This window comes from Dromiciops gliroides, chromosome 3 (assembly GCF_019393635.1).
Source record: "Dromiciops gliroides isolate mDroGli1 chromosome 3, mDroGli1.pri, whole genome shotgun sequence".
In the NCBI taxonomy this organism is placed as follows: Eukaryota; Metazoa; Chordata; class Mammalia; order Microbiotheria; family Microbiotheriidae; genus Dromiciops; species Dromiciops gliroides.
In genome coordinates, this window is record NC_057863.1 from 569,896,699 (window position 1) to 569,914,785 (window position 18,087).

The following is an 18,087-nucleotide window of genomic DNA, read 5'->3' on the forward strand; positions in this document are numbered from 1 at the left end:
AAATTGTACAACTTTTCCTAAAAGATGAAAATGTTAAAATTTACTTTTTAAATTAAAGGCAAGTATGTCACTAAATCTTTCTCATCAGTCCAAGAGATATATTTTCTAGTTTAAAAATAACCTTTTACAAATAAATCCTAATCTTTCCTGATTTATTTCTCTGTTAGTAAATATTGCTTTTTTGAGGTTTAGAAGGACTAATGACTTATGACCTTGAGGTTATAAGTCACTGAGAGCCAGAAATAGAACTCAGGGTTCCCCAAGGTGGGCCTAAAGCACTGATTACTCCTTAAGATATAGCTCACTAACCTATAATTATGTAAATGTAATCTGTGCCCTATATTATGAAAGTAAACTAGATGATTATATTTTTTAAAGGAAAGCACTGAAACCACCCCCTTCCTATTTAATTATTAATGGAAAAGCTAGGTTTAAATTATTTCCATTTCTGACACCTTATCTGCAAATCTTGTTTTATTCCAATGTATTAAAAATACATTTTCATGTATCCTGTAGAAAAATTAATGTGGAAAAAAATGACATTCTTATTTACAGACATGGAATTCTTCTAACTGTTTTATTTTCTAGTACCTCTGTAGTTCTCATATTTTAAATTTATTTTCTTCTGCTTAATTAATCAAATTTCTTATGCCTCATGGGATTCATTTATTAATCATTTTCATCATAATAATTATAACTGATATAGGGCTTTTTAGGTTTACAAAGCACTTTCTTTGCTCACAGGATTACTGGAAAAGCAATCTGGTGTAGATAAAGGAATGCCGGGGGTGGAATCAGAAGAGACCTGATTTTGAATCCTGGCCCCAGGACTTACTAGTACTAGTCATGGGGCAGTGAGCAAATGATGTTAACTTCATTTATGATGTTAGCCTCGGTTTTCTTGTCTGTAAAGTAAGGACAATAGCACCGTCTCACAGAGTTACCATGCGGAGCAAATGAGATGATCTGTGTTTAAGTGCTTTGTAAACCTTAAAGCATTATTTACATTCGTGTATATGTGTGCTTGTGCATTGGAAAAAGAAACTGCCTCTACCAACATACATTGGCACTTGCTTAGCAACTGAAAATGCAAGACAGTTGCCTGAATCACTAAGAGTTTAAGTGATTTATCTAGGGTCACACATCTAGGATGTGTCATAGGTAGAATATGATGCCTAATCTTCCTGACTCCAAGGCCACTTCTCTGTCTACTATGTTGCCTTATATGTGTATATATATGAAGCAGCATGGTGTAATGGAGGTACACATGCACACACACACACACACACCCCTAACCTTTTATTTACTTGATCTTTCTGTATAGTTAACCTGTACCAGAGGATCAGTGTAAAATAATTACATAGATTGGGTATGACAGTATAAAATAAGGGAATCAAATAAGATTCCTTCTATTACTTAAATGGTATGATACTGTAAAATATAACACACATGCCTTTAAAAATTAACATAGAACATATAAATGATAAATGTGACAGATGATGAACAAGAGTAAAAAATGAAGACAGATGCCAAGGGGGAAGATACAGAAAAAGAAAAGAGCAGACATAAGCAGATAGAGATGGATACATAAAAGATAAACACATTTTAGGAGAGAGAAAGATACACAAATAGCAGTGTAGACATTCCTGAAACAAACATTCTATGATGTGGCCCTTTATGGTGTTGTGGTTACAGCAATTAAAGTTTATGTTGTGGGGCAGCTAGGTGGTACACTGGATAGAGCACCAGCCCTGGAGTCAGGAGGACCTGAGTTCAAATCCGGTCTCAGACACTTAACACTTGCTGGCTGTGTGACCCTGGGCAAGTCACTTAACCCCAATTGCCTCACCAAAAAAAAAAAAAAAGTTTATGTTGTTTTACACCTATATGCATGAATGGAATATATACTTAGCCTGAGTATTTGTTTTGTACTATAGGTGGGATGAAATTAAGCAGGAGGGCAAATTTAAGCCTATACCAAATTTTTTCCACTGTGTACCTTTACTATCTAGTGGTAGGTTTTTTTGGCCTAATTTTATGGTCTTTCTTGGGTTGTACATCTCAGGATACTCAGCAGTCACAACAGTGAAATTATTTTTATGTTGGCATGGTTTTTATTCACATTTGAATTCTTTACATAGATGATGATATAACTGACAGAGACAGTGAGCAAGAAAGCAAATCAAGTGTTTTACCTCCAACTTCACAAGAAGACTCCAATTCAGAAGACTCCTTGATTTTGTATGTATATAACTTAAATCTATTTGTATAGTTAATGAATGTTTTTGTGCCTCAAAAAAGAAAATTTGTTACAAATTGAAATTGGGGTTGATTTTGCATGTAAAAGATGGGTTTTTGTTTTGTTTGCCAGAAAGGCTTTAAAAATAACACTTGAGGGGGCAGCTAGGTGGCGCAGTGGATAAAGCACCGGCCCTGGATTCAGGAGGACCTGAGTTCAAATGCAGCCTCAGACATTTGATACTTGCTAGCTGTGTGACCCTGGGAAAGTCACTTAACCCTCATCGCCTGGCAAAAACCAAACAAACAAACAAAAAAATAACACTTGAACATTATTTGTGGCAGGTGCTAGTCACAATCTTCTGGTAAAAGTTTATTCCAATTTCTGTATCCTTAATCATAATATCTTAGTTTATGATTTTTCTGTTTATCTTAATGGCACAGTGAAAAGTATTAAAATGGTCACCTGTGGGTTTTGGTTGAGAAATCATTTTTTTCCTGTGTCCTTTCTTATAAAATAAGAATGTAGAAGAAAGGCAGAAGGGCTTAAAAAGGTTAGTACCCTCACTCCCCCCTCCCCCCAATCCCCGGCCAGGGCCAGGAAGTCACTGAGCTGAGCTCTTCTGACTGCTTCTTCCTATTGTTGCCCCTGTGTTGGTGAGAGTTCTCCAGGTAAGAGGAGGCGAGTGCAGGGCAGGAATCTGGCTCAGCTCATTGGTCTACAGTCAGGCCGTATGTTAACTTAAGCTCTGGTACTCAGTCAACAGACATTTCTAAACAACATTTTGGCAGTAGAACACATCTTCTTGTATTCTTTCAGGAAAGAAAGCTAACAAGTGATTGCCTAATTTTTTTTACGTTTGAATATTGAAATGATGAACATTCTCAATATAAATTTGTTTGTGAGGGTCAGTTTTATTTTAAAAATATAAAATAAGCATATAAATATCCCAGTTTTGTTTGAAAAGAAATAAGAAGCCTATAAAAATAATTTCTAAGAAATCTCCAAGGTTTTGAAGGTTTTCTAATTACTTAACCAAACATTTAAGTAGGTTATGAAAACAATTTTACCCAGTGCTTTCTTTCCTCTGAGTAGAGAGCAGCCACGGAGCAAGAAGCTCTGTGAAGTTGTGTGCCTTAGCTCCCTCCATGGGATTAAATGAGAATCATAGGATTCTTCACAAGGAAGAGAACTGAAAGGTCAGCTTCTTCCTGAGTCATTTTCAGTTATGGGTTGTGCATGATATTGAAGTACATTTTATTACTAAACAGTTGTTCCGTATAATTAACCAAATTCTTTTCTTGTTCTTGGTCCAATATCTGCTCTATAGAACAACAGTTAACTCTCTCTTTTGCATGTAATCCTAAAGTATCTTAAGACAGCTTCCTTGTCTGACCTTAATCTTTTCTTCTCCAGGTTAAATATACTTGGTTCTTTGGCTGAATCCTCATATGAGATAATTTCCACACTCTTCCCCATTCTGGGTGTCCTCCTTTTTCTCTTCTTCTGATGGTCATTGTCCTTCTTACCATGTGGCACATAACATATAACATAGCATCCTAAATACAAGCAGACCTGACTAGAATAGAGTGGAACTGTCCCCTCCTATTTTTTAAGATACCATACTTCTGTTAATGTTGCCTAAGTCAAATTCTTATTTAGCAGCCTCCTCATACTATTGGAATGGATGGCATTTTGACAGAAACCTAAAGGTAGAAAAACATTTTGGAAGAAATAGAGTTTTCATAGTTTTATGTAGTCATATGGCATCTCCAGCAAGGTAGCTGGGTTGTCTCTAGTTGGCTCATTCATTGTTTGAATGTCAGTGTTGGGGTGATAACTAAAAACACATTGATTTTACCTGATAAAGAGGCAAAATGTCTCCTTTGTTTATTCTATTATCGTGACTTCACAAGTAGCTCTTCTTGCCTATGAGTAACCCTTAATAATTGTTCTAATAAGCTTTCAGTTTTTTCCAAGCACATTCACTTGTACTGACAAGAGGCAATAGAGTATAGCGGAGAAAACACAAGGTTTGGATACAGAGGACTTAACATTCAAGTCTTGGCCTTGCTACATACTACCTGTGTCACCTTGGACCTGTATAAGAGCAGAGGGGTAGCAGGGAGGTAATGTAGTGTGGGTGTAGGCTGTTGGGCTTAGAATCAGGAAGGCCTGGGTTCAGATCCTGCGTCAGACACTTAATAGCTGTATAACCATAGAACAGTGACTTCTCATCTGTGTTTTACTTCCCTCATCTCTTTAAGTGAGGGGGTTGGATTTGACAACCCCTGAGGTCCTTTTCATCTTTAAATCTATGAACCTATCCCTTTTCTGGGCTCCATTTGTCAAATGGAGGTAGACTAAATTATTTCTCATTTTTGTTCTCCTGATCAGGTTAAGAATTTGATATTTCTATTTATACTGATATCAAAAGCAAGACGCAGAGGTTAAGATCAAAAAGGTTTTTGACTAAAACCCTAGGTATTTCCGAACCCCAAGGCCACATTGGCATGTAACAAATTCTTATTGAATCTGAGTGAATTTAATTTCCTTATCCTAATAATAGCAGTGAATGAATATTAATACTAAATATTTATTTGCCAGTGACATAACTTCTAAATTCATAAAAGAAATGTAACTGAATTACAAAAAGGTCCCTGATGGTAACACAATAATTCTGACACTTTAGTGTTCCTGTCTCAGAGTTGGACAAAGCTAACAAAAAATATAGAAACAAACTTAACTGAAAGATTTATGGCATCTTCTGAATGGGAGTATTGAAAAACATAACATAAAACTCAGTACCACATAGTGTCTTTAGAAAAAAATGGATCATGCATTTCAAAATTTATGATCAGGCAGTTTTCAGAATAAGAAATCAAAGCACTCTTGTCATATGAAAAAATGCTCTAAATCACTATTGATTAGAGAAATGCAAATTCAGACATCTCTGAGGTACCACCTCAAACTTGTCAGATTGACTAATATGACAGAAAATGAAAATGACAAATGTTGGAGGGGATGTGGGAAAATTGGGAAACTAATGCACTGTTGGTAGAGTTGTGAATTGATCCAGCCATTCTGAAGAGCAATTTGGAATTAAGCCCAAATGGCTATAAAACTGCACATACTTTTTTTGGGGGGGGGGGGCGAGGCAATTGGGGTTAAGTGACTTGCCCGGGGTCACACAGCTAGTAAGTGTTAAGTGTCTGAGGTTGGATTTGAACTCAGGTACTCCTGAATCCAGGGCCGGTGCTCTATCCATCTAGCTGCCCCTGCGCATACCTTTTTGTATACCATTACTAGATTTCTGTCCTAAAGAGATCAAAGAAAAAGGAAAAAGACCTAGTAGCTCTTTTTGTGGTGGCAGAGGATTTGAAGTTGAGGGGATGCTCATCAGTTGGAGAATGGCTGATTAAGTTGTGGTGTATGATTGTGATGGAATATTGTGTTATAAGAAATGATGATCAGGAATCAGCTAGGTGACACAGTGGATAAAGCACCAACCCTGGATTCAGGAGGACCTGAGTTCAAATCCAGCTTCAGACACTTGACACTAGTTGTGTGACCCTGGGCAAGTCACTTAACCCTCATTCTCTGCATACCCCCACCCTCCCCCCCCAAAAAAAAGAAAGAAAGAAAAGAAAAGATGATCAGGATGCTTTCAGAAAACCCTGAGAAGACATATGTGAAATGATTACAAAGTCATTTGAGCAGAACCGGGAGAACATTGTATAGTAATAGCAATATTATACTATGAACAACTATAAATGTTTTAGCTATTCTCAACAATACAGTGATCCAAGACAGTTCCAAAGGACTTATGATGAAAATTGTTATACATCTCCAGAGAAAGAACTGATGGTGTCTAAATGCACATCAAAGCATACTCTTTTTTTTTAAATTTATTTTTCTTTTTTTGTTGTTTTTGCTTTCTTATAACACGGCTAATGTGGAAATAGATTTTGAATTATTACTCGTGTATAATCTGTATCAAATTGTCTTCTCAAGAAGGGGATGGAAATGGAGGGAGAGAATTAGAACTCCAGATTTAAAAAACAAATGTTAAAAATTGTTTTTACACATAATTGAGAAAAAAATTAAAAAAAAATTTTTAAACCATACAAAAAGTAGACTATGTACTATAGAGAAAATATAAATTTTAAAAATTAGGAATAGCAAACATCCTTTAACAAGAGAAAGATAAATGGAGACAGTAGTGACATCTGAATAATCGGTAAGTCAAAGAAATCAGAAACTAACTATAGGGAGGAGAATGATAATGATGGGACAGTGTACCATAATTTCTTTGAAGCTAAGATAATCTTCAGAGGAAAAAATCTCTCTGAGAGCATGCATTAAAATAAATAGGAAAAGAAAGCATTAATGAACTGACTATACAACTAAAGACATGAGTACAAAAGAATAATCTTGAAAATCAAAATAGAAAAAGATATTAGAAAACAAAAGATTTTAAACTTTACAAACAAAACTAAAAGCTGGTTGTTAATTGAATTTCTGCTATCTTGATGGGACCTAAGGCACTGATGACCATAGACAAAACCAATTATTTCTCCAATTCTTAGTTTGATGAGAAGGTCCTTTTCATTTATGTTATCACTAAAGTAAAAACAAAAACAAAAAAACCAAGTTGATGTTTATCAATAAGTTATATCACTGCACACTGTAAGTAAAGTATCTATATCTGCTCTTTTTCCCCCCAGAGAAAATACTTTTGTCACATGATGCAACCGTATATGATAAAGAGTAATTGATCTTTTTGGATTGTAGTGTTTAGTTCATTCAGATTTAAAGCAAAGGAGAAATGATCATGTGCCCTCCTGGTTCATGTGCAGCAGGATAATATTTTTGCATAATAACTGCCTACCTGGCTCATGGAACTCCCCCTATTTGCCTCCCTTGTTTAGGGAGGGTGGGAAATGAGCAGAGAATTCAGCAAATAATTCTTTATTTCCTTATTGCTTGTACTTAAGCATTTGGAGTTAGTGTTTGGGGAGAACAGAATGGGTTCTCTTTTGGACATGTTGAATAGAAGCTGCATAGAGGAGTTCTAAGTAGAGGCCTCTAGCAGGCAGCTGGTGATATAGAACCAGAGCTCAGGAGAGAGAGGAGGGCCAGGCAAGTAGACTGGGGTGTCATTCTGTGTAAAGATGGTAGTTTAATCTGTGTAAAGATTTTAGCTAATGAGCTCAGCCACAGAGAGAGAAGAGGTCCCGGGACAGAGCCCTTATGTGTATCCAGGTGAAAACAGTATGATATGGATGATCCATTAAAGAAAAGGGGTCCAACAAGTAGCAGAAGAAACCACTTGAGAAAAGGGAGTAGCTAGGAGGAAAAAGCAGTCACCAGTATCAGACCCTTCAGAGAAGACAGGAAGGGTAAAGACTAAGAAAAGCAATTCAGATTTGGGGGGGGGGCAGGGCAATAAAGGTTAATGAGGTGCCCAAGGTCACACAGCTAGTGTCAAGTGTTTGAGGCCGGATTTAAACTGAGGCCTTCCTGAATCCAGGACCCGTGCTTTATCCACTGTGCTGCCTAGTGACCCCAAGAAATTGTTGAAAAAGAAGTTTCAGTCTAGTGTTGGGGTTGGAAGCCAGATTGGTAGGGATTGAGAAGTGAATGGGAGCTGAGGAAATGGAGACAATGATTGTAGGCAGCTCTTTCTAGAAATTTGGCAATCAAGGGAGTGAAAATTATAGCATCTCTCGGAGGAATGGCAGAATCAAGCTGGGTCTTTTCAAGGATGTGGAAGATCTCTGCATCTTTGTAGGGAGCGAGAAAGGATCTAATGGATAAAGAGATATTGAAGGAGCAGCTCGGTGGCACAGTGGATAGAGCACTGGCCCTGGATTCAGGAAGACCTGAGTTCAAATCCGACCTCAGACACTTGACATTTACCAGCTGTGTGACCCTGGGCAAGTCACTTAACCCCTTCATTGCCCTGCAAAAAAAAAGAGATTGAAGAGTAAAGAGAAGGGATTATCATAGGATCAAACCACCAACAAAGACAGTAGAGGATAGTTTCAAAGGCACAAGTAGACAGATTGACCTTGGCAAAAAATAACTGCTTCTTCACAGAAATTAGAGCAAAAGATGGAATGGGGGTAATGGTGAGGGTTTGTAGAATTGGTAAAAAGGAGGTCATAATAGATGGTCTTAGATTTCTCTCTAGAAATCCAGTTGACATTAGACAACATAAATGTATAGTGACCCCAGTCAACACACTTGTGTGACTTACTCCAGTAATTTTCAGTAGCACACAAGTAGTAGAAATAGAAGGGCAGGTGATGGGGATAATATCAGGGTTAAGAAAGGGGTGAACAACAATAGGACAAGGGAGTGAGGTCTTTGAGGGTAGAGAACAGTGTAAAGTTGGATTATAGGACCAAAGTTTTGAATTGAGGAAAATGAGTCCAGGTGGGAGAGCAGGGAGGGTGGAGTGAGTAGAGGTTTCAGTGAAGATGAGTCGGTTTAGGAAGAGTAAGACAGAGGGAGAGGTGGAAGGACAGGACATTGTGATCAGTAGAAGACTTTCAGAGCTCTGGATTGTGGTTTTGGAACCTTTGTTGGTGATAATAAGATCAAGTATATCCCCAGCGTCATTTGTAACTGAGACAGAGTGGGGGTACATCAGATCATGGTAGTCAAGGACGTTGATGAACTGGAAAACCAACATTTAATATTCAGTGATTGCACCCCCCATGCCCCAATATAAGTGTAGGGGGTAGGGTGGACAAGAAGACTACTGAGCTTGAGAAAGGATGAAGAATGACAGGGGTGGGGTGCAGATCTGGGGCAGCTAGGTGGTGCAGTGGATAGAGCACCGGCCCTGGAGTCAGGAGTACCTGAGTTCAAATCCAGCCTCAGACACTTAACACTTACTAGCTGTGTGACCCTGGGCAAGTCACTTAACCCCCATTGCCTCACTAAAAAAAAAAGAAAAGAAAATAACATGATCTGAAGTGAACCTCAGTGAAGGAGAAGCTTCAGAAAGAGCTTTATGTGCAAACATATGTTTAATGTGATTGTATATATATAACCTATATCAGACCGCTTTCTGCCTTAGGGGAGGGGGGAGAGAAGGGAGGGAGGGAGAAAAATTTGGAACTAAAAATCTTACAGAAACAAATGTTGCTATATGTTCAAATGCATATAATAATATATTTTTGCCTTGAGGGAAAGTGGGAGGAGAGGAAGATGAGGGGAAGGAGGGAAGCGCAGATTGGAGGAGAGAGCAGTAAAAAGCAAAACACTTTCGAGGAAGGTGAAGATGTTCTGCATAAAAATATTGAATTGCTTGATTTCATAGGGAGGGTTGAGGAGGGAGGTAGGAAGAAAAATGTAGAACACAGAATTAACTCAAAGACCTTAATCTCATCAAAATGGGCTCAAGGAGGGAATAACATACACACTCAATTGGGAGAAGTAATCTATCTAACCCTACAGGAAAGTAAGAGGGGAAGAGGAATAAGGAGGGAAGGGTGAAAGAAGGGAGTGCAGAGTGGGGGAGGGGGCATTCAGAAGTAAAACACTTTTGAGGAGGAAGAGGGTAAAAGAAGATGGAAAATAGAGTAAATATCATGGGAAGGAAATAGGATGGAGGGAAACAGTTATGATGATTGACTATAATGGCAAAATGTATGGTACCTACTTTGCTGGGCTATTGTGAAGAAAATTCTTTGTCAGGTTTAAGGTACTACATAAAAGTTATGATGAACAGGATGCTATCAGAAAAGCTTAGAAAGACTTATATGAACTGAAGCAGAATGAAATGTACTGTATACAAAATAACAGCAATAGTGTAAGATGATCTGCTGGGAAGCACGTGGTTATTTTCAGCAAGGCAGTGATCCAATAGAACCCTGAAGGACTTATGAAATTTGCAATCCATCTATAGAGAAAGAACTGATGGTATCTGAAAACAGATTGAAACACATTTTTTTTTCCTTTGACAATTCCTTAATCTGAAATTTTGGTTTTTAACTGTTTTCTCTCACAACCTAGCTAATGTGGGGATGTTTTGCATGACTATTTATGTATAACTTATATTGAATTGCTTGAGTTCTTGGGGGTAGGGGGGGTGGGAAAGGAGGGAAGAAGAGAAGTTGGAACACAAAGTTTTAAAAAATTAATGTCAAAATTTGCTTGTACATATATTTTGGAAAATAAAATTCTAAACAAAAAACCAAATGCTTCCGGGGGTGAGGGGGGCAGCTAGATGGTGCAATGGATAAAGCACTGGCCCTGGATTCAGGAGGCCCTGAGTTCAAATCTGGCCTCAGACACTGAACACATACTAGCTGTGTGACCCTGGCAAGTCACTTAACCCTCATTGCCCCCCCCCCAAATGTTGAAAATTATCTTTACATGTAACTGGAAAAAATATATAATACTATTAAGATTGGGAAAAAGAAAGGAATAATAATATATGCCAGTGGCATAATCGAAATCATAATTTTTTTTTTTTTTTTTTTTTTTTTAGTGAGGCAATTGGGGTTAAGTGACTTGCCCAGGGTCACACAGCTAGTAAGTGTTAAGTGTCTGAGGCCAGATTTGAACTCAGGTACTCCTGACTCCAGGGCCGGTGCTCTATTTTTTTTTTTTTTTTTTTTTTTTTTTTAGGAAATCATAATTTTTAATGGAGTTTCCATGTTTCTGCCTGTCTCCTTCACAGTGTTCTGTATTGTTCCCTTTTCATTATTAGTATTAGTAAATTAAGCTAGGTAGGCAACTGTTAGTATAAATCTTTGGCATTCTAATTTCCTGATAAGTGAATTTCATTTCCACCTAAATATTAAGATATTTAAACTAGAATAATTTTGAACTCAAAACTCTTCATGCAATGGGTAGCTTCCAAATAATAATTGTTTGAAAACTGAGGCATTTATTTGAAAGTCATCCTTTGGTCCCAGAGATGAAAAGCTGTAGTTCAGCAGTGTTAATACTCCATTCCCTCACCCTCTTGGAAAGCAAATCAAAACCTAAGAAAATACCAATTGACGAGGGCAGGGGAGACAAATAATGAAATGGAAGAGATGCTAGAGTCACTAGTTGTGAAACATAAGCTGTTGTGTCCAGGCAAAATGAAAAGGGAAGTGAAACACTCCATTCATTATTTACCCAGTACCCTAGGTGTACAAGTCACTTGACAGTGAATGGCCTGAGCCAAAACAAAGAACAAAGTGACACAAAGCTTCAGAGAGCTGAGTGTGGAGGGACAAGTGTGTGTGTACAGAATGAACAAAACAAAGGGAAGGATGCCACACGGACAGAGGGGGGGCTGAGGCTTCAGTGTGTGCTGAAAGATTTTTGTGATAGCAGAAGAAAATGGTGGGAACGAGCTTAGTTTACCATTGTATGATTGTGGTAAAATAATGGAGGGGCAGCTAGATGGCGCAGTGGATAGAACACTGGCCCTGGAGTCAGGAGTACCTGAGTTCAAATCTGGCCTCAAACACTTAACACTTAACTAGCTGTGTGACCCTGGGCAAGTCACTTAACCCCAATTGCCTCACTAAAAATAAAAAAAAAAACAAAAACAAAAAAAATAATGGTAAGGAGGTTATAGAGGGCCACTGTAGCTGCCATTGAACAGGACAGTGAAGTGGTTGGACCTGCACTTTGGAAAAACTACCTTGACATATGAATTGAAGAGGGATTGCAGTCACAGTTGAGGCAGGAAGCCCAGTTAGTGGGCTATTGGTAGTTCTGGTGAACAGTGATGAGGGCCTAAACTAAAGTTGGGGCTCTGTGAGTAGGGAGAAGAGGAGGTATATGAGACGGAGCAGGGAGCTAGGGAAGAGAGAGACTGAAAAAATGAGGGTGCCCTCTGATGTGGGATAGAATTTGGTGTCAAATTGATTGTAAGTTGTCCCAAAAGAATTACAAGACTCAGTGACTCAGTTTCCCATCAGTGACTCAGTTTCCCAAGTTTTATTACAATACTGTGGGTGACCACAGGGAGAGAACCAGAATAGTGGAAAGGTGTCTCTCAAATAAGGAAAGGAAAGACAGTTATGTTTGTAGTATAGATAAATTAATCTATAAGTCTCATTATAATAATCTCTACCTTGGGGAGGTACAAGGGAGGGCTTATCCTAGTTTGGAGTTCCTGGGGTCCTAAGACAGCCCTCCCAAGGCAGGTACCTTTTTCAATGGAGTTGTGTTTTGGGGGTTTACACATCATAAGGTGAATCTGGGGGCAAATTTGGCCTTTTCTGTGCATGTCTCTTTCTGGTTCCCATGGCTAGTTTCAAAACACCTTCATTTTTCTTTTATTTCTAATCTGAATTTCTATAGGCTGTCAATTCCTTTGTTGTTATTTCACCTGATCCTTTATGGTCCCATTATGGGTACTGATTTCTGTGGGTACGAGAACCCAGTATCCTGACTTATAAGTTATCCATTCATTAACTGGGGTCTGACTCTTTTGGAGCTAATATCTAAATTAAAGCTTAGGTCTTAGATTTTTCTGTTAACCCTTTTTTCACCTCCTACACCCCCCCCCCCATATTAAGAGCAGAGTTCACAAGAGGTTTTAGGGACAAGACAGAGTTCTATTTTGGACATGTTGGGTTTGAGATGTGTGTGGGGACATCTAGTGCAAGATGTCCAAGAGGCAGTTGGAGATGTGTGACTAGAGCTCAGCAGAAAGAGTAGGGCTGGATATATAGATCTTGGGATCATCTGCATAGACTCATGGGAGCGGATGAGATCTGTAAGTGAAACAGGACAGAGCAAAGACAGAAGGGGGCCCACCAGGAGGAGCCTCCATTTAATGTGGGTGGCATGGATGAAGAATCAGCAGCAGAGACTGAGAAGTGAGACAGCTTTGTTGATGGAGAAGCACTGCTGAGAGTAGTTAGAGCAGCCATGGCAGCAGCTACTACTAGATCTCTGAGTCTCCCTTACTAGTTTGGGTCTGGTTTGAGTGTCTTCACTCTTGTGACTGGGCGTGTATCTTTGTGTTGGCTTGTCCATGTGTCTGTCAGCCTGCCTCTCTCTGTCTCTCTTTAGCATTCCTAGATGTGGGGGCAAGAAAAAGTGAGTTGGTTCCTTTGTCTAGATCTAGTACCTGGTCTGTAATGCTTGCAGAATGACAATATTGGGTCTCTTGTAATGAATAGAGATAGAACTTAAAGCATAAGAAAAGAGAAGCTATAGGATTGTATGATAATACAGGGCTTTAAGCTCTAAACCCATTCCTTATTTGGAACTGTTGTGCTTACTCTTTTTTTTTTTTTTTAGTGAGGCAGTTGGGGTTAAGTGACTTGCCCAGGGTCACACAGCTAGTAAGTGTTAAGTGTCTGAAGCCGGATTTGAACTCAGGTACTCCTGACTCCAGGGCCAGTGCTCTATCCACTGTGCCACCTAGCTGCCCCTTTACTCTTTTCTTATTGCCCTTTCACCATCTTCATCTGGGTCCACAGTATTCCAACAATAGATAGGCAAAGTAGTGTAGTAGATAAGGTGGGCTTAGAATCAGGAAGGTGGAGATTCAATTTTTGCCTCAGATTAGCTCTGTGATCCTTAGCAAGCAACTTAACCTCTCAGCTTCCTCATCTGTAAAATGGGGATGAGAATAATAGTAACTACCTCACAGGACTATGACAACAAATAATGTATATGAAACTCTTTGTAAAGCTGTAACACACTATTAAATATCAGCTGTTAGTAGTGGTAATAACAACTGAAGAAAAAATGGAAAAATCCAATCAGCTGGAACACGAATGAAAAACAGCTAGTCTGATCGCTATTCACTGAACTAGTGGGGATTTGATATGTGACTATAATAAACTTAATGCATGAACTAAGAATTAGTTCCAGGCATGTTTCTGGACTGCTGGAGATTTTTAATCTGAAATTAGAAACAACTATTTGAGGCCAGAATGCAACAAAATGTGTTTATTTCAGGTTCTGACTTAGGTTTGTAGTGAGTGGCAGAGTATGATAGGACACCAACTACCACTGTGATGTATGTTTTCTTTTCAAAGGTATATCCCTACAAATTTGTGTCACTAATCATTCTTCTGTCATTTTTAACAGAACCGTAGAGGATATAGCAGTTCTAACTTTGGAAAATGATGTTTCAAATGATGAAGGGAAAATACTATCTTTGAATCTGTCTTATCAGATTCATGACTGCTGTGATAAATGTCTACCGAAAATACCTCTCAACTCCAGAGTGGAAAACCCACTCATGATGCCCATCTTGAGTCATTTCCAAAGGCGACATGCAAAGACAAACTCTAATTGTGCCACATTCCACGTGAGTTATAAAACCCCTTGTGGAAGAAGTTTGAGGAACTTTCAGGAGGTCCACCGTTTCCTGCTTGAGACAGAATGTACCTTTTTATTTTTACATAATTTTTCTTTCAATACCTATGTGCAGTTGAACAGGAATATGGTGGAGAAAGAAGTTTTTGTTTCTGACTCTGATATTAGCCACGGAACCGAATCTGTGCCTATTACCTTCTGCAATGAAGTTGACAACAGAAGACTGCCACACTTCAAGTACCGGAGGCGGACGTGGCCACATGCCTACTACCTCAACAATTTCTCTGGCATGTTTAGTAATTCATGTGACTGCTCAAAAGGCTGCATGGATATGTGAGTAGAAAAATAGGCATTTTAATCAGGATCCCGAAGGCCTTTCCTAGGGGAGTTCCTGCTGGATGACCTGAGATGCAAGGATGCCTTCTGTTGGTTGATAAAGGGGAAGAACCTTGTTAACCAAATAGTACTATAGTTTCCAACTATCTCATCCAAGGATGCACTTCAATTTTGACTAAATTTTAGTGGGATTTCTCATAATTTAGTTTCACAGATTATTTGATATTTACAAAGCATTTTTAAATGGTTGATTTGTCCATTTGTTTTTACTTGGGAAATATATACTTGTGACATGAAGCTTTTAAGCTTCTGATCACAGGAAGAGAACAACAGAAAATTGGGAGACATGTTACAGAAAATACTTTGAAGAGTAAATTTTGACCTAAAAATATCTATGCATGAATCTGCAGCTATACATAACATTGTTACATATGTCTTATGAATTTGATCTAATTACTTTATGGATATACTCAAAGGTTACAACTAATGTTCTCAGTCAACAGTTATATAACCATTCAGAGTAATGCCAGATATGAGCATGTTTTGGGTCATTATCTGTAGCCTACAATCTTAAGTCCACAACAGGGAAGGATAGCTGAGAGATTCATGAACTGAAGTGCTTTTTCTACTTCAGTTGGAAAGGATAATTGCTAGCAAGTTTAAGTAAGTGTCTTTGCCTTATATAGGGATTAGTCCACCAAAGGGTTGGAGAGCCCTGGTCCCCACTTTGAAATAGAAGATCTGTGATAATACGTTGACATTTAATGGTGCTTTAGTTTTAATAATGGCACACAATGTTTTAACAAAGATGCAAACACTTACGTAAAATAAAGGAAATATATTATTAATAGATATACAAACTGTCATTGCCTTTGCACAGATTATATCAGCAATGTAGCCTGGAGTTGGAGTGACCTTTTAGCTAGAGATTTTCTTTTCCAATCCCTTCTATGGTTGCTACACTAGGACGTTAAAGCAATGCCATGGACGTAGTATACTTAGATTTCAGCAATACATTTAGCTAAATCTCTCATGATATCCTTGTGGATATTGGGGCACCTAGAGAAGATAGTGGCCTAATCTCTCTAGGGAATACAGGTTCAAAGGGGTGCTAGGTAACAATTTTGAGTATTATGGAACTTTTCATCAGGAAAATGTATAGAAGTTCAGGAAGGGTTGGTATAGTACCACTTTATTTTTCTGGTGGTTGTGTATTGTGGATTTGACAAGGGATACCTAATCCCTAGAGGAAGTAATACCTCCATCCTGGCAAGCAGAAGCTTTGATATGAGAAAGCACAAGAGAGATTCCATATGTTCCCTGTTGAAGAGAAAATGGCTATTATAACATATTTGAAAATTGCAGGAAACTTAAGCTGCCAAAGTGAGGGAGCAGAAGCAGAATAAAGTCCTGGAATGAAACACATGAATCGGAGTTCCTTCTTTTCCTTTTTACCAGAACCCTGGGCTTTTGGGGAGGGGGAATGGGTTGTGCTGTAATGGCCGCAAATGAACATGCACGCTCTACTTGTATTCTTTACTGAGTGTCCCTCCTCTGCCCTCCCCCCTTCACTGCTGTCCTTTTCCACTTGCTGACCTTGTGCTTATATATTTTTACTTCACCTATCGCCCGACTTTTAGAACAAAATGTGCATGTCTCCAGCTGACAGCAAAGGGTTATGATGAGAGTTCTGCAAGGTCAAGTGTTAAACCCCCTCGTGGCTATAGCTATAAAAGACTGCAGCAGCCAGTACCCAGCGGGTAAGAAGAACTCATGTTTGGTTTGAGAGGGATTGTAGCTGGTGAGGGGGTTTCCTCTTTCTCATTATCCCCTAACGTGATTTGTCTTCTGAGGTGTATAGTTTGTATTTTCATATATGTATATATTCTTGTGTCCGTATTGTCTTCCCCAAGAGAATGTGATCTCCCAGAGAACAGAGACTATTTCATCTCTGCCTTTGGATTCTGAGTGCCTGGCACATAGTGATCACCTAATAAGTGCTTATTGCTTGATGGATTCTCAGAGATATAGCTAAATCTCACACGTCTATGACAGTAGTACAAAAAACAGCTGCTTTAAAAAAACAAAACAAAAAAGTAACCAGTAAGTTTGTCCTTGAAATGGAAGTTAGAGACTTATACCCAGTAACACTCATCATGCCTGTTGCCATTGTGCCCATCCTTCAAGACCCTTCCCAAATGCCTGTCCCTTCAACTAAAAATGATTTCTCCTTTTTTCAGACCTTGTACTTTCTAGTTCTTTTCTGTACTTAGCCTATGCAGATCTGCATTTTACTTCTCTGTTGTACATGGCTTATAGCCCTCTACTATATTTTATAAGCTCCTTCTTCTTTTGCACTCTTTCAGCACCTAATAGGTCATTCTGTATAGTGGGCACTTATTTCTTAATGAAGTGATTCTTGTTGTTGTTTTGTTTTTGTTTGTTTTTGTTTTGGTGAGGCAGTTGGGGTTAAGTGACTTGCCTAGGGTCACACAGCTAGTAAGTGTTAAGTGTCTGAGGTCGAATTTGAACTCAGGGCCTCCTGAAATCCAGGGCTGGTACTCTATCCACTGCGCCACCTAGCTGCCCCAATGAAGTGATTCTTAATGCATTTTGTCCTACTATTAGACTTGCCTACACCTAGAAATTCTTTGCTCATAAATAAGTTTATATGGAGAATTTATGGAAATATGGTTATCTACTAGCCTTTGCACATTTAAATATACCAAATAGAGTAAAACCTTATCTGCCTGGATCACTTGAGATCAAGAGTGATCAGGAGTCTGGAATTCTCATGACAGCCCCCTTATGGCTCCCACTTAGCCATATTTATCCCTATTTATCTTATCTTATTTACTTTTTCGTTAAGAACTTGAGGTATAATTATCTGATAATAGATGTAGGGCTGGCCTCACATCCTATAAGACCTGGACCGAAGTCCTGCCTTTGACTCAGCAAGTCATTTATACCTGTAGTGTGCTAGAGAACTCCTTAAGACTATAAGTTTCAGAAAAGCTGCTGCTGATCTCCTCACTTGCTAGTTTCATATGCCAGTGGAATCGCAAGTGCAGACTCTGCCCTTTATTATGACTTTAACCAAAGTGGGCATTTCAGTGTTTAAAGAACAGAAAACAGGACTGTATATGAAACCATTACCTCTCTTAAATATTTTTAAAGTGTGTATTAAATTAAACAGTTACATAATTGCACTG

General features: G+C 38.6%; 1 protein-coding gene across 1 annotated transcript in view; it reads left to right on the forward strand.

The window, feature by feature from the left end:
* SETDB2 (SET domain bifurcated histone lysine methyltransferase 2) overlaps positions 1-18,087 on the forward strand; it is a 101,270-nt gene that overhangs the window by 26,363 nt on the left and 56,820 nt on the right. The window contains exons 5-7 of the mRNA XM_043993721.1: positions 2,142-2,241; positions 14,309-14,872; positions 16,516-16,635. Of these exons, the coding sequence (XP_043849656.1) occupies positions 2,142-2,241; positions 14,309-14,872; positions 16,516-16,635 (784 nt within the window). The remainder of the gene's footprint in view (positions 1-2,141; positions 2,242-14,308; positions 14,873-16,515; positions 16,636-18,087) is intronic.